Source organism: Rutilus rutilus (genome assembly GCF_951802725.1).
Source record: "Rutilus rutilus genome assembly, chromosome: 21".
NCBI classification, from domain to species: Eukaryota; Metazoa; Chordata; class Actinopteri; order Cypriniformes; family Leuciscidae; genus Rutilus; species Rutilus rutilus.
The window spans coordinates 30,951,900-30,979,199 of NC_140226.1; the positions used below are offsets into that span (position 1 = coordinate 30,951,900).

Genomic DNA, 27,300 nt, shown 5'->3' on the forward strand with positions numbered 1-27,300 from the left:
CTGCCTCTGGATATAGTCCAATCAGTGCCAAGTCACGGTCTGTGGAGTACCGCCTCTTTTTGGGCGATTTCACTATGGCCGAAAATCGCCCAGAGTGTTCCCATAGATTTACATTCAAAGATTTTTTTTTTTTCAAACTGCAGGCACTGCAATGCATTCTCTATAGAGCTGGTAAGTCCCGCCCCTTCCGCTAACCCCGCTGGACCTCTAGGTTGAAAAATCGTCAATGCAAGTGAATGTGAGAAAATAATTATTTTCTGGTCCCGTTTGAATTTTTCCATGAATGTGAACATATGTTGTCTGTGAATTTCCTACTGTGCGACAGAGAGTCGCGTGGTTATGACACAATCGTTAGCCTATTTTTACAAAAATTGCTTCTACGGGGCCATAACGTAAGATACAAGGTAATGGAGCCTTTTATACATTGTCGTGTTTCTTTAGAAATAAATAATGGACAAATGGAGTCTTTAAACGCCTCAGATGTAAAGTTATTCGCTGTCAAAGTGACGCCAAAATGAATGGGAGTCAATGGGATGCTAACAGCAGGTGGGGGTCCGCTAGCCAATGGCGGCGCCCGGGGGAAGCTTCAAAATAATATGAAACGCTGCCCCCCTGGGTTTTACGGATGGGCGGGACTTACCAGCTCTATGGGTTCCGGGAGGGCTGGCACTAATGTGCTTTCATCATCATAGGTAAACTTCACTTGTGCAGCAATTGGTGGAAACAAATATACCTCTAATAATATTTAGCCATAAGCTGAAGTGACATCCAATAATTTCCTCAGTGCATAACTTACATTTCACGGACATATTCTCCATCTTTAAATGTTAGAAAGTCCAGTTTGCTGTCATGAGTGGGCGAGCTTTCTGCAAGCTAAACTTCCGTGAACGAGCGCCGCCGCGTGCATGCGCGCCGAACAGACGGAGCGCAATAGAATAGGAGCGCAATTATTCTGACTAAAATATACATTAGCACTAAATTATAAATATATTTAGCTAAAATATTTGTGGTTGAATATTTGTTGTTGTTGGTGAACATAAATGTGCTAGAGAATTTCAAACCTACATGTGTATTTTTATGATATTAGCTTTGTTTTTATTTATTTTAAGTTTAGTAAATTTAACTACTTCTTTAAAAAGCATTATTTTGTTTTTAGATTGTAATGTTGCAATGTTAGAATGTAATGTGATTTGACCCCTTTTTTGGATAGACTGCAGATAGACAGCAAGGTTACACTATGTTTGTTTTTATAACCTTCAATATGAACATTGTTTGTAGGACAATATTGATCAGGATATTAAATATAAAAAATAAATAAATTAAATACAGTTTTTTTTTTTTATTCAAATAGAAAAATAATAATTAAATACTCAGATTATACCATACATCGCCATTTACCCCAAAAATTCAGATTTATTTGGCAATTGGTTATTTGCCAACCCTACCGGCTGAAGTTTTAGCTAAACTTTAGGCTAATGATAGCTACATTATTATCAAACTTTAGGCTAATGATAGCTACATTATTATCACTGTTAAATTGTTATTTAACAATTAGCCTACATTCAGTCCTGGATTAATAATTCAGTTTGTTGCCATAGAAAACCATAATTCCCAGTCTGAGGACGTGAACCAGAGATGGTCTTATTGGGAGATATGAGGGCCCGTGGCTCCACCATTGGAGAATGCGTAATGGCCAACTTGGATCACGTGTGCCTTGATAACCAATCACATTACAGCATTGACGTCATTTAATTTCGTTCATAGTTGTGCAGCAGTCAATCACTGTTTGCGGAAACCATAGAAATGAATGAAAAGTGCCGAAAACCTCACAAAAGCAGTTTATTCAGTGTAGTGAAGCCTCTTCTCCATTGACATCCATTAAAAAAAAGCCTCTTGTCTCCTTCCATGCGTACCGCAGTGTTAGCAGGCGTATACTTTTTTTTTCAGCTAAGGTTGCAGGCTTACCTTTAAGTGGCATTGCGTGAACAGCTCCAAATGGATTAATCTTGAGCCTAAGTACACTGTTAGACTTTTCAAGGGTTTTTTACAGTAACTTACTGGCAACACTGTTGCCAGTAAGTTACTGTAATTAAGAGTTACAGTACCAAACCGTATTTCAGTTTTGTGTAATACAGTGCATTACTGTAAAAACGAAGCTAATCAGTACAGTGCATTACTGTAAAAACGAAGCTAATCAGTACACTACTGTAATTATTTTTATTTGTACTAAATATAAATTAGATTTGATCATTTTGATATATGATTAATTTTATTTTTATCCTACATAAGTACTACTTTCATACAAACCAATTAGACAAAGTTATCACAAAATACCATTTTTTTATTTAAAACATTTCATATATATCACAAAATAAACATGCCAATGCTGGAAATGATGTGTGAAATTTTTACACATTAATGGGTGAGTTTAGAGACAATTTTTAACTCATTAATTTTAACTCATTCATTGTGTTAATGATTTTAACAAAGTAAATATGTCAGAGAGGTTAGCACAAAGATGTGTAAACGTGTTAAATTAACACATTATGTGCTGTCCTTCACTGCAAACATTTTTGAAAACATACATAAAACCATAAACAAAACATTAGCATTTGACTAAATGAATGTAGAGTCATTGGTTGTTTAGCTTATACAAGTATTATAATGAAATATCAACCATTACATTCATAAAACTGCAGAATATAAATACATTTTTAAGCATTCAAAAAGGAAATGTCCAAAACAGGACAAAACACAGTTCTTTTCACAATACAAGACACATAACCCCACCTTAAAAATAATTTCACTTATTTCCAAAAATGTGTTGGATTCATGTACACTGGTGGCCAAAAGAAGTATTTAAGTGTCGTAATGTTTTTGAAAGAAGTCTCTTTGATGCTCAAGAAACATTTCTTATTATTATCAATGTCTGACTGTCTACTCCATCTTTTCTACAGCATAGGAGTAAAAGTCATCATCAAAATAATCTTTAAAAAGCCAACACAATGTTTTTGTCCACCTTTGTGAATAAATGAACTTCTCCAAAGATTGGTTCCTGTTCAGAACTTGATTGACAACATCAGAGTGTTCCCTGGTCTGCATGCGTGCCCACAAACACAAATGTACTCAGTCCTTCAGAGGAGATCCCGCTTCCAAAACTATATGAGAGAGAGAGAGAGAGAGAGAGAGAGAGAGAGAGAATATTAGTGTCACATTATTTTTAACCTCCTTTTTTGTTAATTTTTATTATTATTTTCACAAAAACTTAAGAATATACATTTGTAAACAGCTTTTGTCAATAAATAGCATACAAAAGAACTCAATTAAATTATGCCAGATTAAATTTTAATACTTACAAATCCTAAATTCTGTCCAAAAATGCTGAGATCCATAGAAAGAACGACTGAAATAGATGATTTTAGCCCATTTCAGCTTGTCTGCAGTGAAGGAGTACCTGTTTGAGACAAATACACAGTAAGATACATGCAAGAAATCACTGTGTGATGATTGTTCTCCTTCCTACAGTAGTTAACTCACCTGTGCGCTGATATTAGGACCTTCCTAGTCAGGTGGAACTGCAATGGTAGAGTCTTCTGGCTAATAAAATATAAAAATAATGCAAAAATATAAACTTAAGTTGTTTAGAATGCTAGATTTGGTCTGAATGAATTAGCCTAGTGAGAGTTTTACTGCAGTGCTTACCTGGATACATTTAATCTGGTGAGACTGAACAAAGAAAATGGTCCATCTTCTGATTGGTTCATTTGCTGTGTAATAAAGTTAGACATAATGCAAAGGTCACTTATTTGATATAAAGTTAGCCAATTTTATAGAGATTTTATAAGATATTGTAAGCTACCTAGTCTGCACCAGTGGTTTAAAAGCCATTTTCACATAGCGTATGCTAATCATTTCAGCAAACTTATCTCAAAATATATCACAAATGGGCTGGCCTAACTTACCTCTGGAATCTTGCTAAGTCACTGGCGCGAATTGGCGCTTTGTTGCAGTTGCCTTTAAACACAAAAATGGAAGTAAATATTAAATTCCATAAAAAAAAAAAAAAAACTATAATATGGTATAGTTTGCAAACTAATGCTAAAACTATAAAGGTTCTCATCAGTAGGCCAACATTAGGCTATAAACAGAATTTCACATTAGTTTATTCACATTTATTGTTAATGTAAACGCGTTGCTCGTTGGCATATTTTAACTCGACAATTCAATAATATAACAAGGTGTGTAAAATGAAACGTTAGCTCAGTTTACCATGGTAAAGTTCGTTACCGCCATGTTGACGACGAGTAACGTTAGGCTAACGTAAACGTTATAACATACGTTAAACTGGGCACAATCCTGTCAACAGCCAGTCTATGGTCAACATACACAGAATGTTTTTTTTTACCTTGCTTGCTGATCTCTCTCTCGGTGAAGTGAATTCCGTCTCTTCCCCGGGCCAGACACGAACGTCGCGATCCAACAAAAGACAGACCCCATTACCTTCACTGGATGTCTGTCTGACGCGACACGACAAATCCCAGATAGTGTAGTGATGCGCCGCGGCCGTTATATTTCAGACGTAGTCCGATACAAGTCCAAGCGCTCGCGCTAGTTCTTACAAGGGATAAACAGGTTTGCATTTAAAGGTCCGGTCGCTTCAATGTGTCCAATATAGACAGCCTCTGGCTATTATAGCGTTGTAGACACGTGGTGTAAGGCAAAAATTAGGAAATAAAAAGCACGGTGGAATGGTGCCAGCCAGAGAGGCAGTTATTACGTCAAATACAGTAGTATACAGCAAAATAAAAAAATACAGTAAGTCTCTGTATGTGGTGTTAGACGTCACAGAAAATTCCCATGATGCAATTGGAATCACAGTTATTTACTGTAAAGAGAAATAGCAGTATAATACTGGGGGATTTAAAGTAAATAACTGTAGAAATTACAGAAAAGTCTAACAGTGTAATTACTACATGGCGTGAACGTTGCACTCCCACAAGACTGCTATGGTCACACTTATGCTGAAGCCACACCAAAAGATATTTAAAATCTTGTAAGATCTCTTCTGTCAGCTCGCTTTCTGATTGGATATTGTTTCGTTCCACCTGACAATCAACAGAGCCTTTGTCGTCAGGGTTCCCCCCACACATCAGGATTTCAGATCGTAAATATTCAACATGTTAAATATTTACGATTCGGGGCGGCTCGGACGTTCTTCCGAGCACGTTCGGTCACTCTTAACACACCTCACACCACAGATAATCAGGACTTCACTTTTCCGATTGTCGGAAAGGGAGAAATCGGCCCGGATATCTTGTGGTGTGGCCCCAGCATTACCAGAGTCAAATACTGCCCTGTTAACAGTCAAATACTGTTTCCTTTTGAAGGAAACACTTCTTAGCAAACTTTTAGTCATAATAGTGTCGACTTGTATTGTTCCCGGGTGACAGAATTCAAAACGTTTAGAGGGAGTGAGTTACCTTGTGTTTCCAGTGAAGGATTCAGTGCGTTGTAGGCAGCAGCCAAAGGCGGCAAAGAATCGTAAATACAAAGAGAACAACGCAACGAAAAATCGAGTAAACCTCTGTGTTTGTAGTCAACGTTTCAAACTGATGACCACAAACAGTGGTTTAGACCAAATGGAGGGGAAAACGGCTGTTCCGGGTATTTTGCGCCGAACACCCGAAGCAAAACACTGTATAGATAAGAAAGCTGTTTCCACACTGTTCCATTTTTACCATAATGCTGTTTAATGAGTAGATAAAGTATTATACAATTTTCAGTAACAAACCTATCCATATAAATTTTCTACCCATGCTAATTACATAGGCCTATTAATTTAGTGTCACAATTTTTTTAGATTAGTTGTTTGATTGTTGGCCACTTATAACATGATGCTATAGGTGCTTTGTTTACAGTATTTCCGGTAACACTTTATTTTGATGGTCCCTTTTGAACGTGCTGTTGACTATAAGTAACTTTGCAACTATATGTCAACTAACTTTCCCTGGAGCATAAGTAGACTCTCTGCTTAATATCTGCAAACACTTTATTGTGATGCTCCTCCAACAGACACTCTACTGACTATAAGTAATTTTGCAACTTCATGTCAACTTAATCTAACCCTAACCCTACCAGTCTACTAATACTTAACTAACACTTTAATGACAGTTAGTAGACATGTAGCATGGAGGTGCAGCGTTACTTATAGTCAACAGAACGTGTTAAAGGGACCATCAAAATAAAGTGAAACCGTATTTGCTCTTCATATTACTAGTTGTCAACAACATTCAATGTGCATCCTCACATACAAAAGGCCATTGCATTACCATTGCAGTTTCTGTTTTTTACATAACGGCAACACTATTAAGGCTATATAACATAATGGACATTCATGAATTGCATGAAAGCGTATGAGTGGAAAGTTGTTTTTACTGGCAGTCTTACAAGTATATGGTTAAACACTTGGCCGTTTGTTTTGACAAAGCTGTGCAACTAATCTTCTTCACTTCATCCATCTCTGTTTGATTTCTCAGTTTTCCCCAGCTCTAAGACCAGCAGGTGTTAGTGTGTCATCTGCTCAACACTGACTCTCATCCTCTATCTATTAAAGAGATTGGATGTTAATAAACGTTGTAAATATATATTGCTCATTGTTAGTTTTAAGTTAATGCCTTAACAAATGTTACAAAATTAAATCTTATTGTAAAGTATGACCAAGATATTTATACCCATGAAAGAGAAAAAGTAAGAAACTCCCTGTAAATATCTTATACAGTGTCCAACTGTTTAAACAATTAAGACATACTTAGAAATGTAAAAATGCTATTGCATTAGATAAACTATTTAACCAAGCAGCATTAAACTTTAAAGCAAAACATTTCACAAAATATACGTCAGGTTTTAAATAATAAAACAATGCCGATGCTGTTCATAGTTAAGACAAAGGATATTTGGCCACTTTTGTGCAGCAGCGCTGATTTCATCAGAGCCACATTATATTTGTGGATAGTGCGCCCTCTAGTGTATACATGTACTTATTACAGCATGAAAAACAGACTTCCCCTTTTCTCCAAAATAACCCACTGAATTCCTGTGAATTCTTTAATAATAATAATAATAGGCTAATAATAATAAAAAGTATTATTATTAGCATTACTATTTATGTTGCAGAAACATGATAGGCTATATTATAAATCCATTTCAAGTCCGAATTTAAAGAAACAGCAACAACACTGATATGCGTAAATACAATAACGCCTGGCCATCCTTTAGCACATTCATCATGACAGCATCGCAGAATCGCCCATTCTCCGTTCATAGGGTCAAACCGTGGGGACAAAGGGCTGAATATTTGCGATATCTTTAGAGCGCAGTCACGCGGAGGCGGAGCACAGATGCTTCACGGCCAAGGATGCGAGTGTCAAACAGCAGGTGGAGACTGACTGACTGCTGAAGGAAAGAACGAGACGAGAACCGACCACAAAAACACATTTGATGAGGAGGAGAGGACATATCAGCCTCCCGATGCCCTCTGAATGAGTGTGCCCTGATAACGGTAAGACTGGCGTTTATTATCGTGATGTGTTTGCTATATCGTCGTTCGCTGTGTCCTTGTGGATTTCTTGATTTCTTGCGCATTCATGTAATCAGATATTATTGCGCCCGCACACTGTATGTAAAATCAAAGCATCTGCTCTGGAAACCTTCTGTGAAGAGAGATGCTGCTTGTATTTGTGCTTGGTAGCCCATGTCTTCTTTTAAAGTCAGCGTTTCTTTACTGTACAAACAACATCTGTCTTTTTAGGGCCTATAAAACTAGGCTGTTTATCGAGGTTTATCGTGTCACTAATGTGAAGGAGTGCACGAAACAAGACATCATTTGCATGCATAAAAAATATGCAATATGACATTTAAAAATAACAAAATTGTGACCATTCTGTTTATAAATGAGTAACTGTGTTAATGAGGTTTAGATGCAGATAGATAGATAGATAGATAGATAGATAGATAGATAGATAGATAGATAGATAGATAGATAGATAGAAAGAGCAGACATGAGGCATATTGAAATGGTTTTACATGCATGCATGATTACATCTGAATCACAGACTCCAAAAATAGCTGCACGAGTTCTTTAATATTGCCCAGCATGCATGTAACCTTATTTAATTACCCTGAGGCAGGAACCGTCATCACATACAGAAGCAGAGCGTAAAAAATATGCATGCATGTGCAAGCTTTATGGCGTCCCTCAACCTTAGATAGCACTCTTAAGCCTTGATCTCTAGACAGAACATAATAATCCCTGTGATTCCACTCTAGAAAATATGTGTGTGGGTTATCCAGTGCTGTCATTGAAACACTGTAAAATTCATTATTTTTGCCTTATGTTTTTTTTTTTTTTTTGGTAAAGTGAACCATGGTGGATCCATTGGAACCAGATGACCAGAGTAAATTCAGAGGGACCCAGTTTGAAAGCCCAGCTGCAGCCTCTGAAGCACCATGTCTACCTGAGCCAGGTGATAATAGAGAGACAGATGTTAGTGTGGATTCCAGTCCACAGACAGAGCCCAGTACTGATCCTGTACCGAGCTCTCAAGAACCATGCCAGCAGCAAAACAATCAACCAGAAGAGCAAAAACTACATCTGGACCTTTACAATTTTGACTCGCCAGTAGCAGAAGGCAGTCGGTATGTCCTGACAAGCCCTCGCTCTCTCGAGGCATGTGCACGTTGTGGAGTGAAACCTGTGGAACTTCTGGCTCGTCCACTGTCTGATTTTGCCCGTGAGGCACCCGGCCGCAGCATGCGTGTCGCCACAGGAATGTTTGAAATATATGAGAGGGATAGACATGCTAAACTCCGACACTGTAGAGAGGAGAGAGAGCGGATTATCAGAGAGGAGAAGAGGCGAAATCTGCAGGCAGCTCTCAACAATAATGGTGGTCCGCTGGCTTCAGAGAAGTCACAGGAAACTGTAAATGCTAATAATAATCATAGTTTAACAAATCAAGCCCACAAAATAGCACCTACCTGCAGCGGTGCACCCAAAAAACAATCTGCAACATCTAATCCTAAAAGCATGACAGCGGGATCAGGACTGGTTACTACAGTGTCCACATCCAGCTCTCCTCCGTTCTCAAAAGCCAATCCAGTGAACTCTGCTACTACTGCTAAAGGAACGTCTGCAAAAAAGCCCAAGTCCCTTGAAGTAGAATCTGGGGGAAAACCTCAAGGTTCAAAACCTTCAATAATCCAACGATCAATTCAGTCAGCTCCAGGAGGTCAGGCCACAAAAAAAACTTTTAGTACTCCTACAAAGGCTCCAAATACCTTCCCCAGATCAATACAAAAACCTCCTTCTTTTCCAAGGACATCAACTTCACTTGCCCCAACAGTGTCAAAATCTTCTGTCCAAAGTCCTGCCAATGGCATCTCAAGTACATTTGCACAGCATAATGGACACATCATCTCCAAATCAAAGGTTAGATGCAGAAGCCACTCGCTGGAGTCTTTGCAACGAAGGCGTGACGCGTTTTGTTCTTCGACTGCTTCAACAACGAACACCACAACTACTACATGTACCTCCTCTGAATCTGCTTCCTCTTCCTATAGCTGGGAAGGGGCAAGAGATCACTGGGCTAAGACATCAAGCCCTCACGCCCGCACTTTAGCTACCTTTAACTCTCTGATGGGTCGCAGTTTAAGCTTGGGAGACCTTAGCCACTCTCCACAGACTATGCAAAAAGTGGAGCGCATCGTGAAGGAGGTGAAACGCAGAGGACTTAAAGCTGTTCCAGAACGTGACCGAAAGATTGCTGCGTTAATGCTTGCCAGGTACCAAGAGGAGGACATAATGAGCCAGACACGCTACGTAGCACACCTGCAATGGGACAGTGAGAAGCGGCTAGAGGAGCTTCGACGGGAACGTGAAGAGCGGGAGAAACAGAGGGCCGTGCAGCAGTGCCAACGAGCATGGCAGTCGCAAGTTTCTACCCGGCAGCGCTGGCTTAACCAGCAGGAGCGAGAGGCTGCAGATGCCAAACTTCGCCAAGCAGTGGAAAGTGAGGAGCGTTGGAGGGAATTGGCTGAGCAACAAGAACGCAGCCGATTGCAGAAACTGCAACAGGCTGCTCGTGAGGAGAAACACAAGAAGTCGTTACAAGAACAGAACCTCAAAGCTCTGGAGGAGGACCGAGCTGCTGTTCTTGAGCAAGAGAAGCTGCTCCTCAAGGAGAAACTGACTATTGCTGAGCTGAAGCGGCAGGAGCGAGAGCACCAAGCACAAGAGGAGCGTCGTGGACTCAACCGTGCCGAGAAGAGGCGCCATGCGGCTCTTATCCAAGAGATTGCACGCCGTGAAGCAGATGAGCGAGAAGAAGCTCGGAGAACAGCCGACGAGAAGCTAAATAGGTCTTTGGAGAACTATGAGCAGATACAAGAAAAACGTGGGCAAGAGCTAAAGGAGAAAGCTAAGCGAGAAGAGAAGCAGATCCAGAAAGCAAGACGGGCCGCCGAGCTGCGTGAGCAACAGCAGAAGGAACAGATGGAGGCAAAGGCCCGGGAAGCTGAAAGACGAGCACAACAAGCCGCTCAAGTGGCCGAAGTGCGGGCGCGGGAGAAGGCCCAACGTGCGGGGCAAAGCAGGCAGGAAAAAGAACGACTTCAGAGGCTCAACCGTCAACGTGTCGAGGAAGAGGAGAAACAGCGCCGGCTAGAATTGTTGCAGTCCATTGAGCGCAAACTGGAAAAAAGTGAACAGATTTTCCGAGAAAAACGTGCAGTGTTGGAAAGTGCCCGATCCGTGGCCCGCGCATCTTTCCATGTGCGAGATCGTGTTCGCGAAGAGACAAACATGCGCACCTTCGACAAGATGGCCCTGGAGGCTCAGTTAAATGCAAATTTAGTTGAGAAGTGAGCAACTGTGCAACTTATTTGCTCTTTCCATGCACATCTGTCTAGAAATAAGTTGTGCTTGAGCCTACATGCTAGCCTCATCACCAAACTACAGCAACAGAACTGATGGTCATGCCCTCAAGTGTTTTACCTAAAGATTCATTATTCCTGATGCTGGATCATTTTCATCATGTCATCTAAAGAAATATTTTTCTGTATTTATATATTTTAAATGTTAATCGAAGAACTTTGTGCTTATGTGTGGATGATCATATGTCGGGGCATGATTGTTTTTTTTGTAACTTGGCAGCCATGTTGCTTTGAGAGCTGTATATAAAGAGTTCATTGTTTACAAAGACGTTTGGCACTATGGCAACAGTGATGGCTTCTTTCTAAGGGTGGCTTTATTTCTTAGAAGAAGAGAAAGAAAAGGGGGAGGGGATGCTTCTCCCAGAGTCCCAGAGTAAATCTTTTGAGGCAGACTCAAGGCCATTGCAGGGTGATCCATGACTTGATGTGTGTAAACCAAACTCTGGCGAAATGCGGAGTCAGGACATGACAAAGAATGATCTCAGCACAGCGTATCTGCTGATGAAGCACAGGAGTCTTTGGTCAGCAGTTCCACACTGTCATCCCCTGCATTCCTTCAGGTGTGTTCAATCATTTTTTCCTCATGAGCTTCATTCGTCTTTACTACTGTATATATGGCATGTTAGTATACACTGTAAAAAATAGTGAAGCAGTAGGCATCATGTATGGGAATAATGCACAGTCATCCAGACATTTAAATCCTGACATGATGAACAAAAACACAATCACTGAACTCCATCAATGGTCATTATTCAGAAATAATTGATCGCTGAACACAATTGACCAATCAGTATCAAATATTTCTGAGGGGGGTACATTATTGATCTCATCACATTTTGTGAGGACCATCCAATCATAATCTTGGGAATAAATATGATAACTAAAACAGAGAAAGTGGAGAGCATTGCATTGTGGGATATGGTGTTCTGTGCAGTATGCTTTGTTTTATACTGCACATTTTGGGAGCAGGTCATACAGAAAATTTGCATACTATGCACAGGATGCATACTACATATTGCAGGATAGTTTGTTATTTTGAACATTGTCTGCACATTGATGGTTAACGCATGGTCCACTATCATTACATTAAAATAATTTGCTTGTGTGATGTAAATGAAAGTGCACTGAAGCAATATGCATATTGCATGCAAGCTCATATTACATAATAGCTAGGTATTTGCATTCCAACGTTAATTAGGCATATTCACACTTTTGAATGTGACATTGGGAACTTGTGAGAAACAGGGCGCTAGTCAGAAAACATTTGACTAAAAAATGCCATGTCATCCTGGTACGTATCTAGAGGAAATGATTGGAGGAGAGCTCGCGTCGATATCTGTGAGAAAAGCACTGCAGTCGGCATTTCAATTCCTATGAGAGCTTAACCCACAGTGATGTTTGTCACGACAGCCATCTGTCACAGGATTTCTTGTTCTGTACAGCAATCAACAACCTGGACAAAAACTGTATTCTAGGGCTAGCAATTTTTTTCAGTGCCTCTGTATACAGGCTCTTTAGATAATTATTTCATTTATTTGTATGATAATTGCAAAACACTATCATTGTTATATAAAAAAATATAAAAATCAAATAAAAATTATATTTATATATCTCCTCTAAATCCATTCTGTAAACTATATGAATGCAGAATTTTACAAAGAAACAGGTCTTCTGTTAAAATAATGCCAAATCTGTGATCCAAGCAAGTGTTACAGCTTAATTATTAGTTATGTGATATAAGAAAGCTTCTGTTAATTGACTGTTATCTGGTTTGTCTCTTCTGATGCAGGTTTGGGAGAGGAGAAGATGATGATGATGACATCTGCGACCTGATTCAGTGAAAAATAACCTCCAGGAGACCGCAAAATACATTTCACTTTAATTATGGACCCTTATTCCCTCTCTGGCAGTGACTCAGCTAGGCATGATGTAATTGGAAGGTTTAATAAACACTGAAGCCATTTCACTTCCAGCATATCCAGATGGCTCACCAACAACACTTTTAATAGCATAAAAAGCCAGAAGAAACCATTTCATTTGTATAGATTATTGTATAACAGGCTTGATTTTAAATGGAAGCAAAGTAGTGGTGCTGGATCATAACTAAGTAATCAATTATTCCTAATTATTGTAGCTAATAAGTCATAACTATCTCAGTTTTAATGATGATAACCAAAAGAGAGTAATTCATACTCGAGCCATAACAGAGCTTTTTAGGGCTATCTGGAAAGCAAGCTAGATATAATACAGATCTTGATTTGTTCACACTGACATTTTTTGAATATCAGTTTTGCTGTAGTAAATATGACTTGAAGATGATTGTAGCATTATTATTTTAAATCTAAAAGTATATCTTATCAAGGTGTTATATTTTTGTCTCAGTACCATTTTTTTAATTATGTAAATGAAAATATGTTTCCCGTTGGCAGCAGATGTTTTATTTCTCATTCCATAGCCTACTGCAAAGAAATGTGTCGCTTATTAAAAAGGAACATGCAGGGTGATACTTTATCTGAGAACCAATTATTCAGTTTTGAAAATAACATTCTGTATTAAAAAAAAAAAAAAAAATCTAAACAATGTATGATATATTAGTTGTTTTATGTATATGAACATAACAATGTTAAATGAATTCACTTTATGTGCAAAATTCAGGTTCCGGAAGTAAAAAATGCCATTCATTTTCTCCATATAAGAATTGATTTTTAATGATAACTTGTTAACCTTTAAAGACAAATTACAGTAAGCTACAAGGTTGTGAATCAATGGAATATGCTTTCGTTGAAGCCGCCAGCCTGCGCTATTTCAACTTTCTCTGAAAATAATCATGTTTAACTGTAGTTCCTGGGGGAAAACTACATTACCCATGATTCTGCCATGAACTCTCCACCAATAGGAGAATCGTGATATATACACACATACATACATATTTCTTTGTTTTGTTTATTTATTAGGATTACAATCTTGTTTTCGAGGTCCTAAAAGTCTAATTTACAGCATTAGCAATGCTTCATGGGATTGTAGTTCTTTCCTAGTAGCTGGTTTGTTTGGTTCGGCTTAAAGCTCTACTTTAAAAAAAATAATTCTAGAACCAAGGTCACTGAAAAATACACTGAAAAAAAAAATCAGAGAAGCTTAAAAAGAAGAAGCTTGAAGCCATTTTTCTCAGTTACAGTTTTGACAAGTGCATCATAGCTCACCATTACTCATTAGGCTTAAAATAGATTTTAATTTGAAGGGCATATTTTTCATAGAAGCTATGTGTTGTTGGACTATAGTTATTTTCTTTTCACTAAAAGCTAACATTTGACATTTCAAAGTTCTATTATCCTACAGTGTAATAAATTTACAATTGAAGGACACATATTTCCAAATTATGACAACCCAACTTGTTAAACTTTCACCAGAGGTCGCCCTGCAGAGATTAGGGCGTTAGTTTCCCCTCCGTCCCAGGCCGTTCTGTCTGTCAGAATCGTGTTAGTCCTCAGACTGAACGGTGTCCTGGCGGGTGATGATCTTGTAGACTCTTCGTCTCAAACAGCTGTCTGAAGTGAGACGCCGGGCGGTTTCCCTCAGCTCTTCCAGACTGGTGGAGGCGGCGTCACCGCGAGAGGAGGCGAAAGATTGAGAGTGCTTCACTGCACATAGGGAAAGAGGGTGGAGCAAATGATGAGGAGGTGGAGGCTATTTACTTCCATTGTAATTTTGGCCACTCCACATGGCATTAGTTTCTCTCATATGTGACCCTGGATCACAAAACCAGTCACATGTCGCACGGGTATATTTTTGGCAATAGCCAACAATACATTATATGGGTCAAAATTATAGATTTTTCTTTTAGGCCAAAAATCATTAGGATATTAAGTAAAGATCATGTTCCATGAAGATATTTTGTACATTTCCTACTGTAAATATATGAAACATTTACTTTTGTGAGTGAATGTTGCACAATCGCAAACATAAATGGACAAATTTAAAGGCGATTTTCTCAATGTTTCGATTTTTTTGCACCCTCAGATTCCAGATTTTCAAATAGTTGTATCTCGGCCAAATATTGTCCTATCCTTACACGTCAATGGAAATCTTATTTATTCAGCTTTCATATGATATATACATCATATACATGTACATACACAAAAATAATTACCCATGTGACTGGTTTTGTGGTCCAGGGTCACATATTGTGTGTAAAAACAACTGTAACAATGTGTGTTCTTGTATATATGGTTTATGACATGGGTATTACAATGTAAACATGGTTTATGAGGACACTTCCCCAAATGGCTTAAAAAAAAAAAATGCAGAAGGTTTTCTGTGATGGGTAGGTTTAATGCAAGACAGTTTGTACAGTATAAAAACTATTACGCATTATGCAGAGTTCCCGTAAACCACATATACAAGTGTACAGCCTTGGTATGCCTATGTGTGTGTGTGTACTTTAGGTAAATGGGGACAAAATGTCATTTTTTGGTCTCCAACAGCATGGGTTTTTGAACATGTAAAAATGCAGAAAGTTTTCTGTGATGGGTTAGTGTTAGGTGATAGAATACACAGTTTGTACAGTATAAAAATCATTACGTCTATGTAAAGTCCCCATAAAAGATGGAAACTCAATATATTTCAGGATTCTTTGATGAATAGTAAGAAGAAAAAAAAACAGCATTTATTCCCCCCCCCCCCCCCCCCCAAAAAAAAACAAACTTTAAACCCCTCAAACTTTTGAACAGTGTATATCTGGTAAACCCTGTTAACACATTATTTTTTCCCTAACTAATTCCAAACTCCAATAATAATAAAACCGTAATGACAAAATCCTATTAAAAAGTGAAGTTAAAGTTGTTACGGTTTCATTGTCTTGTTTCCAAAAGCGTTGTTAGCCAACTACGGTCATAAGTTCCACTAAACGGTTTGTTATGGCAGAACTTGGCTTTGTAAAAACGTCACCGCTGTTTAGTTTATAGCCATGGTTTTCTTCGTCATTGCATTTGCCTGAGTTCTGATTTGTTCCAGTGTTTTTGATTAGTGCACAGTGCAACAGTTAACGTTGTTGTGTGTTTGTGTTCTCGCTCTCCATTTAATAAATATCGAGTTTCACACAACTCTTTATTGGATTTGCTACATTGGCTATACCCGTTGCAAAAGTAAACTGCAGAACTGACAACCCTGTTACTTTTCTGAAGACATAGTTGTATCCCAAAATATATAAAATAACACTTTACCAAAAAAAAAGTTATATTGGCTAACATGTTAAGAAAATTTATAAAAACAATTCATTATATGTTTTGAAAAAATGTAAACAATCTATTATGCAAAGGATGTTTAAAAATGTACAAAATAAATCTCCTTCAATGGAACCAGGTTTATAGTGTTACTCAGTTGGAGTGCTGTTTCTGGTAATAGATGCATACGTTACCTCAATATAGAGTTGAGGCTAATGGAACTACTTAGGTGATAATGTGATCATGTGTGCATGCATGCACGTACTGTACGTGTAACACTTACACCAGTGCTGTCTGGAGGCCCGTCTCTGGACACGGCAACTTTTGATGCGCCGGGCAGCAGCTTTATGCAGATAGACTGCGTTCTTCATAATGGATGGTAACTTGGCCTCGATCTCCGCAGCACAGATACATTCCTCAAAGAACTCTGGGAGAACAATATACACAACTCTAAGTTATTATGCAGTTTAGTAACGTTTACTAAAAGATATTTGGAAATAACAAAATAATTCAAGTAATTCTGGATTGAAAGGGCTTTCAAAAGTGGTTCACACTTTATATTAGTTTTCAAGGGACTTTAATTTGTTCATGCTGTAGAACACGACTGATGGAAAGTACTCACTGCGGAGATGGCTGACATCTCCTTTCATTTTTTCCTCCCTCTCGCGGGTACGTTCTATTGCATTTAGACCCTGTTCTAGATCTTGCAGGGCTTCCTCAGCCAATTTCAGCCTACGCTCCAGTTCCACACGAGACTCCATCTCCGCCTGATGCGCACACACACACAATAGGACAAATACACACAAACAACATATAATGTATATTATGAAGACGAGTGTAAGGGAAATACATTTCAGATGTGAAAGGTATGAAGGAAGGAGCAGACATGGGCGTTTATAGAATTTCAATAGATTTTTATATCACTTAGAAGTGAGAAAAGATGAGCAGATGATCCAAAGATGGAGAAGAGGTAATGTGACACACAATGCTGTATGTAATTGAACAATTATGTATACTGTTAGATCCAATGCAACCTTAATATAATAATTAGAATTTTTGTTGTAATTATAATTAGAAGAATTGTTACACATCCAAATTTACAGCAAGTTTTATTTTTTATATTTATATATATATATATATATATATAGTGCTCCACAATTTCAGGGCACATTAGTGTTCACCTTCAGCTCTTCCTCGGTGTGCTGTTTGTCTGCTGTGAGCTGTGTGAGAGACTGCTGGAGAGCTTGAGCTTGAGAAGAATAAAACTCCCTCTCCTCCTGCAGAACTTTGGCTCGCATCTCATTCTCCTTCAGCCTGCAGGGGGCGACAGAAACAAGGCTCGTCTCACTGACACCAACACTAGGGACTAGAAAAGCCAGCATTGGCGTGTAGTTTGTGTAAAAGTGCTGAATAAATTATTGATCATATTCTTTTGTATATTTATTTATCAAAATTTAAAGGGACACTATCGAACTTTTAGTGGTAAAAAACAAAACTGCATGCATTTTCATTTTGCGGAGGAACATTGTTTTGGTTGTACTTCGGCTCTGCGCGACTGTGCATATGAATATGGTTCTTTCTCATAACTAAAAAGAGAGAGAGAGATTATCCTAATGCTCATAAAACACTCACTTCTAGGCTTAAGAGATACAGTATAACCAGTTTAGATGGAAAGAATCTCAAGCTGACTAGCTGAAGATATTACTGTAGCTTTACCCGTTAATAAACACTTGAAAATAAATTCCAGCACAGCACTACCACAGCCATAACGAAATTACCCTTCACAGTAGACAGTAGATGAAGAAGTTTTCAACATTGATAATAATATTAAAGGTTTCTTGAGAAACATCAGCTTATTAGAATGGTTTCTGAAGGATCATGTGACAGTGAAGACTGGAGATGATGCTGAAATGCAGCTTTGCATCACTGTAAAAACTTTGCATTTTTAAAATATATAAAAAAAAGAAAACAGTTATTTCAGATTGAAGTAATATTTCACAATATTACAGTTTTACTGTATTTTGATTAAATAAATGCAGCTTTGGTGAGCAGAAGATACTTTCTTCAATTTCTTTTTAACAAATTATAATGTTTTCAAACTTTTGACAAATATAATCGTACATACAATGTATATGTAACGCTGTAGATTGAATCAAAGGACGAAGCAGGATCCACATGCAGCAGCTTTAATTAAACAGACTCAGAACTTGCCAGACATAGACTATGGAACAGGACTCAGGAACAGAACAAACAACATTACAAAATCAAGAACCCACAAACACTGAAACAAGACACAGGGTTTAAATACAGAGACTAACAAGCTAAACAAGATAACAAGGGGGCGTGGCTAATCAGAAACACCCGGGGAGCCTGATAAACAAGAAACACTACAAGGGACTACAAAACATGGTACAGGACAGGAAATGACGAAAGTCCACACAAGACAAGGGGGACATAAGACAGGAATCATAACAGTATATATATTGCAGCAAACAGTAGTAGTATAAATTCAATGATATATTTATTAAATCTGACATTTTCTAAGAGTTAGCAACAGCAAACAGAAATACGACTTAATTTTTTTTTTAACTAAGTAAAAAAAAAATCAATGATATCTTATCAGGTTGTTATTTATTAAATTGTTGTATCATGCGTAATGGACCATACAGCAGAGTCACATTTATTTATATCCTGCTTTTGAGGTCACTCATATCCGCTAGTCAATCCACTCTCTGTCTTGTGTGCTTCATTCACATCTGATCGATAGACTGGATCATTTAGGGATCAATGTACATTTCCACTGTCAGGATCTCAACGTTCCATTTATTCTAATGCACTTTCTGGACAAACGATGGCTCTGCACATAAACACTGCTTCATTCCAAATAAATCTTTTTTTGTTTGGTTTTTTTGTTAAAGGTATAGGAAATCTTTGTACATGGAAAGACTCTTTTGAAAATGTGTTATTCACCTGTCTTCTGCCTGTTCTTTCTCTTTCAGCAGACTGCTCATCTGCTCCTCGATCTGCCACAGGTTTCCCTGAAGCTGCACCTCAGGATTATGGGAGTCTAAAGAGGCCCGACGATCACTTCCTGTTCCGGCCACATCCTGTCCTCTTTCTCGCAGCAGCTCGAGGGTGCGCTTTTTCTCTTGGGATAACTCCTGAATTCAGACAGAGTCAGATGTTTGTTATGGACCTTATCAGGGCACTTAAAATGCATTAATATTATTGATTTCTCTGCACTGACACTATTGGGTGAGAATATATTGTATGGGACCGCTTTCTGCAGAGCTGCTTTAAAGCTGATTTGACTTCATTTCATAACTGACAAATTTTGTATCATCAACACTGTTACTGAACACTGAATTGGCTCAAAGTGAATAACGACACTATACTGTAGAGTTGCTTATAGCTAAATTGAGGCAATAAATTGGTTAACTTAAAGGACTTTTGGTACTCTAGCGGTTAAAAAACAGAACTGCATGCATTTTGCAGAAGAACATTGTTTTGGTTGTGCTTTAGCTCTACATGACTGTGGTTTGCAGCACCGGTGAACACATGGGAATTCAAAGATGATGCCATATGAGCATGTAAGTGCAACATTTGATGCTGTTGTTCATTCACTACTAGGTCTGATATATAACCAGTTTAGATGAAAACGTTACTGTAGCTTTACACATTAATAAACACTTGACATCGCTACAACAACCATAATGAAATGACCCTTCACAATAGATAATGATTTACAATGAACTCTGTTAGAGAGCTACATATGGCAATTTATCTGTTCAATAAAGTACCTTACTCTCCTGTTGAGTAATAAAAAGACAATCATCTCCGCATCGCTTTTACAACATTTTAAATCCCTCAGTTCTCGCATCTCCGAAAAGCCAAGCTAATGTTGATTCATGTTTTATTACAAGCTCTGTCGCGTTCTCTTTTTGCCAGCAGACTCTCGTCTCCGTGTTTGTTTAAAACGGGTGATTCTCCGGAGGTTGGAGATTTAGTGGCTTCATCTCAACCTTTCTTGCTCGTTGTGACAACTAACCACACCATGCACGCCTATCTTCTTCCTCTTCTTTTGGGATTTTATGGCCGTTGGCAAACAAATAATAGGTGCATTCCCGCCACCTACTGGGCTGGAGTGTGGACCATTGATGGAATAGTCTATCAAGTAGCCGGAACAACTTTTCTCTATTTATGATTATGATGAGACACACACGGGCGAGTGACGTATATAAACAATTTCCCACGAAAATAATTCTGCCCAGTCTAATATATAAACACTTATAATAGGCTTATCTTAGTGAATCAGGGTAAGACAAAGACACGATTTGTAAGGAGGGTTTATGATGTATTGACTCGTTATTTAGATGTTGTTCATTTTGAACAAAAAAAAAAAAAGTTACATGGTAATCTTTAACACAGTTATTCACTGAACTGAATCTACACTGAACTGACTTCAGCTGAATAATCACACTATTGTCTTTTTTTGGAGATGCTTTACAACAGAATTGAATTCTGTTTGCATTATTAATTCTGTTATTTTCCTGTTTATCAAGATGCTTTGAAACAATCTGTATTGAAGGTGACTTGACTTGACGCACCTCATGGATAAACATAAGCCGGAAATACATTGTAAAATGTGCTAGTTAAATATCTTTCGTATGACTCTGCGGTCTCATTCTTCTCACAAAATAATTATTTTTAAACTTCATTTATTTTTTTATGGTCCACATCTGAGTTCTGATAAGTCTATGGGTGATTTTGTAATGAGTCGTCTGACAGTACATTGTCCCTTAACTTCTATATGGACTTTTTTTTTCTTCTTAAAATTATATTTTATTTTTGGATATACCTCTAAAGACTTCTGCAGAAGTGTGGTAAGATTATGAAGCTCCTCTTTCTCATTTTCCACTCCTTTCAGACACTGAGAAGTACCATCCATATCTCTACCAATACAGAGAAGTAGAAAATGTTCAGGTTAAATGACATAATAATATAAACATATTCATTTAATATCTTATCTATTCTAAAATTGGATTGCTCTCAAGACCCATTTTTATGGCTGGGCACATTTGGATGGATGGATGGATGGATGGATGCAAGAATGACAGAAGGATAAACGAAAATGTTAATATGTTTGTAAAAACTGTTTATAATAGTAAATGTGGTGGGGTGTCTTACATTTTAATTTGCTCTTGTTCTACTTTCAGCTCTTGAACCACTTCTTCAAACTTCTGCTTTTCTTCTTCCAGCAATTGATTCAGTCTCTCCAGCTCCTACAAAACACAGACACACACAGACATAGTTATCCATCAGTCATGATTGACTGCATATCTAAACGTATCTGTGTACAAACATATGGCATAATATAGTAAAAAAAAAAAAAAAAAATGTAGAACTAAATATTTGTGGGTGTAAATCATCATAAATAGTGAGCTAACCGCCTTCTCTTCTCTTTGCAAGCACAGTTCCTCAGTCTCCTCCATGAGCTTATCTAATAAAAAGACAATACATCACCCTTAATAGATTGTATTGTGAATTTGACATAATAAAATAAAATAAAATAAAATAAAATAATATATGAAAGTTGTGGCCATACCCAGGTATGCCTGCTTTTCCTTAGCTAGCTGTAACCCCTGAGCTTCAAGACTCTCGATCATAGCCTCACCCAACTGAGCATTCTTCCAAGTGCTTTAAGAGAATACATAATAATGATAAAAAAGTAACACTAAAGTCATAATCTATAGCATCTAAAGGCTCAAATGCCCTGAGTTTTTTTTTTTTTTTTTAGTGATGGTAATGATATAATCATTTATCTTTCCACAGAGATGTTAGAAGTCCCTCACACTTTCCCCGACTCTTGTAGCATCTCCACCCACTGACTCTGCTCTGACTCCGACTCCGCAGCCAGGACAATGTTTCCCTGTATCAGGGTAAGGAGAAATTTCATACAGACATTTATTTATTATTTTATTTATATATTATTTATTAGTGATTATTTCTTACACGGTAAAAAAAAAATTAAATCACCAAAATAGATTTGCGATTTATGGCTAAAGACTAAATACAAAAATGCAGCATATGTGACTGAGTGACTTTTCCCATATATATATATGAAGAGTTCAGATGCAAAAGCCTCTAAGTGCCATCTGAAATTTTCTTCTAGAATGATCATTTTTATCAAGCTTGTATATTTAAGTTCAGTAATTTCACTTAATTAATAGGTAATTTTCATTGCCATTTAAGTGAAATTATTGAACTTAAATAAGCTTGATAAAAATGATCATTCTAGAAGAAAATTTCAGAAGGCACTTAGAGGCTTTTGCATCTGAACTCTTCATATATATATATATATATATATATATATATATATATATATATATATATATATATATATATATATATATATAAAACGCTAGATCTGTTCTGAAAAAAAAAAAACAGAACAGCCCCTGTCAGTGTAATTATGCAAAATACAAAAGAAGAAAATGCGTTTACAGTGAAGTCCTCGTGGTTGATGACCACGGCAAACGGCATGCTTTGGTCTTCTCTTGGCTCAACAATGCATCCACCCAATGGAATCACCCCCTGACATGGAGGAAAAGGTTCAAACAATTATACATATCATGCTTTTAGTAAGAAATATATTAGAACACATATTTTTCTGAAGTTACTCTGTATGTTATCTTGGTTAGAAAACCTTTTAAAAGCAAGCAATCATCCAACAGCTGTGCTGATATTCAACAACCCTTTTGCAATTATATGATTATATAATTCAATTTATAATAATTTATATTTAATTAGTTTAAAATGCATAGTAAAAATAAAAAAAAATGTTGCTGCCCTAAATTTTTAAGTACAATCAACTTGGATGTTGCTAGACTTAAATGACATTAAACTGACGTAAAAAAAAAAAAAAAGAGTTGAATCTTGTTTAACTAAAGTTGGTTAGTTAAAGCAATGTAAAAACATATGTTGTCATAACTTACAACTTACTTATGACTTACTAATCATATAATTTTTTACAGTGTACTAAAATAATGTGCGATGTTGGTGTACCTTAGGGTGAATGTTGAAATATTTATTGGTCTCAAAGCTTTTTTTCTCGTTTTCAGCATAGTACAACAGAAAACTATCCTTGATGATGAAGAATCTGTTATGAAAGCACAAACATTCACGATTAACAGCAACAAGAAATTCAATGATCACCTCGCAGCTAACGCAACACATAATGAACACATTTCCTCCTTTAAGCACTTGTTGAAAACTGTCCATTGCTTCCTCCACAAATTCATAAATGACTGTAAATATAACAGTAATTTTACTGGAATTGATCTTTCCTGGAATTGATCTTTATAAGTCCTAATGTACGCAGTACAAAAAGCCACCGGCAGCACAGAGCGTCCTCATAGATCTGACTTACTCAGCTTTAAAGGCACATTTAAAGCATCTCAGCTAAGCTATAATGATGGGTTACTCGATATCGTCTAAGCTGCAAAGCTTTTAAAGTGCACTATAACAAGGCACCACACTAAACATATTTCAGTCATACCGTAGCTTCTTCATTTGCATCATTATAACATTATATATTTCATAATAACATGTACTTTGTTATTGACCAGAACAACAAAAACTGATTAACAAAATGTGTATCTCTGTGCAGGGAAAGGAAAACATAATGAAAATAAGATCACTAAAAAGATCTTCTAATAAAATAAAAAATGTTGGGGATATTTTTGTATGCATACCTGCGGGACCACTTGGCCGAGGGCCTGCCGAAAGGTCTCTTCCACAGAACCCCATGCAGTTGCACTTTAGTGCTGATATCCAAAGCGTCCGAGTCAGCTTGCTCCATGGAGGTCCAGGGTGAGAGTAGGGAGGGCTTGGACGAGGAGAACATAGCTGACTCTTTCACAGGAAGAGGGAGATGAGGAGGTGTGGTAAAAAAAAAAAAGTCAATGAAGTTAAAATGGTGGCATGTACACTTTCCAATAGAGACGCACTGAATCAGGCAAAGTCTGTGATGATATCCCTCCGGTCATTCAGCGACGTGGAATGATGTATCTGCCAATACAGTGACATCAGCTGGTACTGGACAGTGTGGAAATAGAATCAGAGAGGGAGGGAGGAATAGATATGAGAGGGTTAGACCAAGAGGCTTTAGGAAAGAGTGTTTTTTTTTTTTTAATCTGAAGGACGTCAATGCAGTATTTTGAAGGGAAATGCTATTACTTTATGGATTATCTCACTTATGACGTTGGAACTTATATATATATATATAAGTTATATATATACTATATATATAAGTTCCAACGTCATAAGTATATATATATACACACACACACACACACACACACACACACACACACACACACACACACACACACGCGCGCACACACCCACACTGCCGTTCAAAAGTCTCTTATTCTGACCAAGGCTGCATTTATTTGATTAATAACATAAAAAAAAACAGTAATATTGGGAAATATCCCAGTTTAAAAGAACTGTTTTCTCTGTGATCAAAGCTTAATTTTCATTATCATCATTACTCCAGTCTTCAGTGTCACATGATCCTTCAAAAATAATTATAATATGCTGATTAATGTATATCCATTGTTGGACAGGTGGACAAACTAGAAAGAGAAGTAAACTATTTTTAATATTTTTAACATATGTTTTAACAAGTTTATTTTCTAAAAGTCCACAGGGACACATTTTCTTATATTTACCATAAATAACCTTAGACAGGTGGGGAAAGGAGATTTTAGACATTGTTCTTCTTACATAATAGAGCAATCTGTCCAATTTCACAGACAGATTAATCGGCTAAAGAGCCATTTGGTGTGTGCAAGTGTTATGAATACAGATGTATTCCTTTTTCAAACAACTTTATCAAACACATTATGGATCTATATGCTCGTAAATCTGCCATGTTTACAGCGTTTCATCTTATCCACCACTGAACATATGTGTATGAGCATGTAGTTTGCTAATGGATCAGGGATTATGTATCCTAGACAGTTAACACAGCTTTAATATGCAGTGGATTTATATTTAATAACACTTAATCTGTGACTTTACACATGGACTAAAGGTTTACAGCTTAACCCTTGTTATTTGCATAGTACTGTACATCTTAAAGGAATGTTCCTGGTTTAAAGCAAGTTAAAATGTAAGTCAAAGATGGTGTCGATTACCACGGAGAATCATTTCAATTTGTAAAGCAAAAATCACATTGACTGTAAAGCAGGCATATGTGGGATATTGTACTTTGTTATATTGTGTTGTATGTCAATTCACACTACAAGTATGCATTTAGCAGATGCTTATAATATTATTATGTATGGGAATTATGCCACAACACAGGCATGACTTGTATACTTGAGTTGTAATTTGTGTAATAATTGATATAAATTATTTTCACATTATTTTTCACTGTTTGGATTTTATCTTTTATTATATTATATTACATTATGTTATGTTAGGTTATATTATATTATATTATACAACAGTTCTGGTTCTTGAATCTGATTGGCTGAGAGCCTTTTCCACCCATTTGATATTCTGTAAAAAAAAATATATGATCAATATGTTGACAACATATGTTTTTACATTGATTTAGCTCATCAAATTAAGTTAAGAAATGTACTTTTTTAAAGTGTATTTATAATGTAATTTAAGTTGAAATTACTTGAACATCCAAGTCTATGTTTTATACTAATAGCCTATCACACAGAAAACGTTTCACAATTTGTATCACTCCGCTTGTTTCTGCCGGATCTATACTGGCTGCATTTCTCACAGCGAGCGTCAATGGCAGAAGAACAAACCCACTATAATTTTAAAAATACTTCTGTTATTGTCAAGAAATGTAGTTTTAGGAGTTTTTTTAGGCTAGAAAGTAGTTGTTTAGACCTCAAATACGTGGTTTATATGTAGACATGGAGCCTATTTGGAAATGTGTTGTTTGTGTGTCGCCAGTGTGTGTACACAACCACCCATAATGGTAAAAATCCACCCACACCTCTTTGTTAATCCCCATAAATCATAAACAGTGTCTCAGAACAAGAGATTCTAGATTCTTTTTGTAGATTCTAGTTTTTGTGATGTCACAAATATTAGGCCCCGCCCACAACTTATTAGCATACTTATTAGCGACTCTGCCTTATTAGCATAAACTCCGCCCTCAGTGAGGTGTACACCATCAGCCATGTTTATCTCCTCGCCAAAGCATTTAACAGCAGGATTCAAGTAAGAAATGTATCCTTAATAAAGGTATAAGTTATTCAGTAAAGAGCAGTGAGTGATTTTCTGTTTTTCTTTGTTGTTTGATTCATGTTAACAGCATAGTAGGTACTGTAAATTACGCTGCTTTCATTTTAATAAAGACCTAACATTCACATGCAACTTTTATACTTGCTGTTTACGTTCACAGACATAACCCACTGTGTGTTTGTGAATTTTGGTGCTTTGACAGTTTAAGCCCAATAAAGAGAACTAGTTTAATACTCACAGGAGGCATCCCCTGACAGCCAGCTTTCTGTGTGTGCTTCGGATGTGTGCTCTCAGAAAACCACATATCAGAAGTTTAGACTGATATGGCTTTAAAACGCATGCAGATAATAAACTTTCATGATGATGAAGAGTTGCAATGTCACGTGAGAGTGACCGCAATAGAGAATATAATCAAAACCAAACAGATGCTTTGTTAGTTTTTGGAAGAGTATCTGAAGCACGAGCTGTAAAGGCTCCGCCCACTTCTGGAAAGTGTGGTGGGGAGCAGCAGCTCATTTGCATTTAAAGACACATGCACGAAAACAACATGTTTTCCCTTCCACTCAAAAATGGCCATTTACAACATGGTGTAATAAATGATCAATGGAGTATTTTGAGATAAAACTTAAAAAGGGGCATAACCTTTCACTTAAATCCTGTACTAGCTAATGCTGCTTTTGTACTTTTGACTGAATTGTTTGCTTGTGTTTATTACCTATCACGCAAACTTCTTTATATAACTTATAATGCTTATGGCCTAATCACAGACGTGCTGATATAGAGCCATATCACACTCCTACTTGAGTAATAT

The 27,300-nt window shown here is 37.1% G+C and overlaps 2 protein-coding genes and 1 long non-coding RNA gene across 3 annotated transcripts; 1 reads left to right on the forward strand and 2 right to left on the reverse strand.

The window, feature by feature from the left end:
• Nucleotides 1–2,457: 2,457 nt before the first annotated feature.
• Nucleotides 2,458–4,502, reverse strand: LOC311280973. The gene is made up of 6 exons (XR_014625755.1): nucleotides 4,406–4,502; nucleotides 3,963–4,014; nucleotides 3,703–3,767; nucleotides 3,538–3,597; nucleotides 3,357–3,454; nucleotides 2,458–3,158 (listed from the first exon to the last, which is right to left on the reverse strand). It is a non-coding gene; the product is annotated as an uncharacterized lncRNA (long non-coding RNA).
• A 2,773-nt stretch (nucleotides 4,503–7,275) lies between these two features.
• ccdc177 (coiled-coil domain containing 177) lies at nucleotides 7,276–13,534 on the forward strand. The gene is made up of 3 exons (XM_084394013.1): nucleotides 7,276–7,558; nucleotides 8,417–11,549; nucleotides 12,779–13,534. The coding sequence occupies exon 2, from the start codon at nucleotides 8,423–8,425 to the stop codon at nucleotides 10,919–10,921; it is 2,499 nt and encodes an 832-aa protein (XP_084250139.1). The 5' UTR covers nucleotides 7,276–7,558; nucleotides 8,417–8,422; the 3' UTR covers nucleotides 10,922–11,549; nucleotides 12,779–13,534.
• A 140-nt stretch (nucleotides 13,535–13,674) lies between these two features.
• On the reverse strand, nucleotides 13,675–26,742 carry plekhd1 (pleckstrin homology domain containing, family D (with coiled-coil domains) member 1). The gene is made up of 14 exons (XM_084393435.1): nucleotides 26,728–26,742; nucleotides 23,963–24,122; nucleotides 23,274–23,367; nucleotides 22,713–22,802; nucleotides 22,061–22,137; nucleotides 21,814–21,905; nucleotides 21,656–21,708; nucleotides 21,396–21,490; nucleotides 21,067–21,160; nucleotides 19,179–19,369; nucleotides 17,390–17,522; nucleotides 16,831–16,975; nucleotides 16,492–16,635; nucleotides 13,675–14,627 (listed from the first exon to the last, which is right to left on the reverse strand). The coding sequence occupies exons 2-14, from the start codon at nucleotides 24,112–24,114 to the stop codon at nucleotides 14,467–14,469; spliced, it is 1,521 nt and encodes a 506-aa protein (XP_084249561.1). The 5' UTR covers nucleotides 24,115–24,122; nucleotides 26,728–26,742; the 3' UTR covers nucleotides 13,675–14,466.
• Nucleotides 26,743–27,300: the final 558 nt, after the last annotated feature.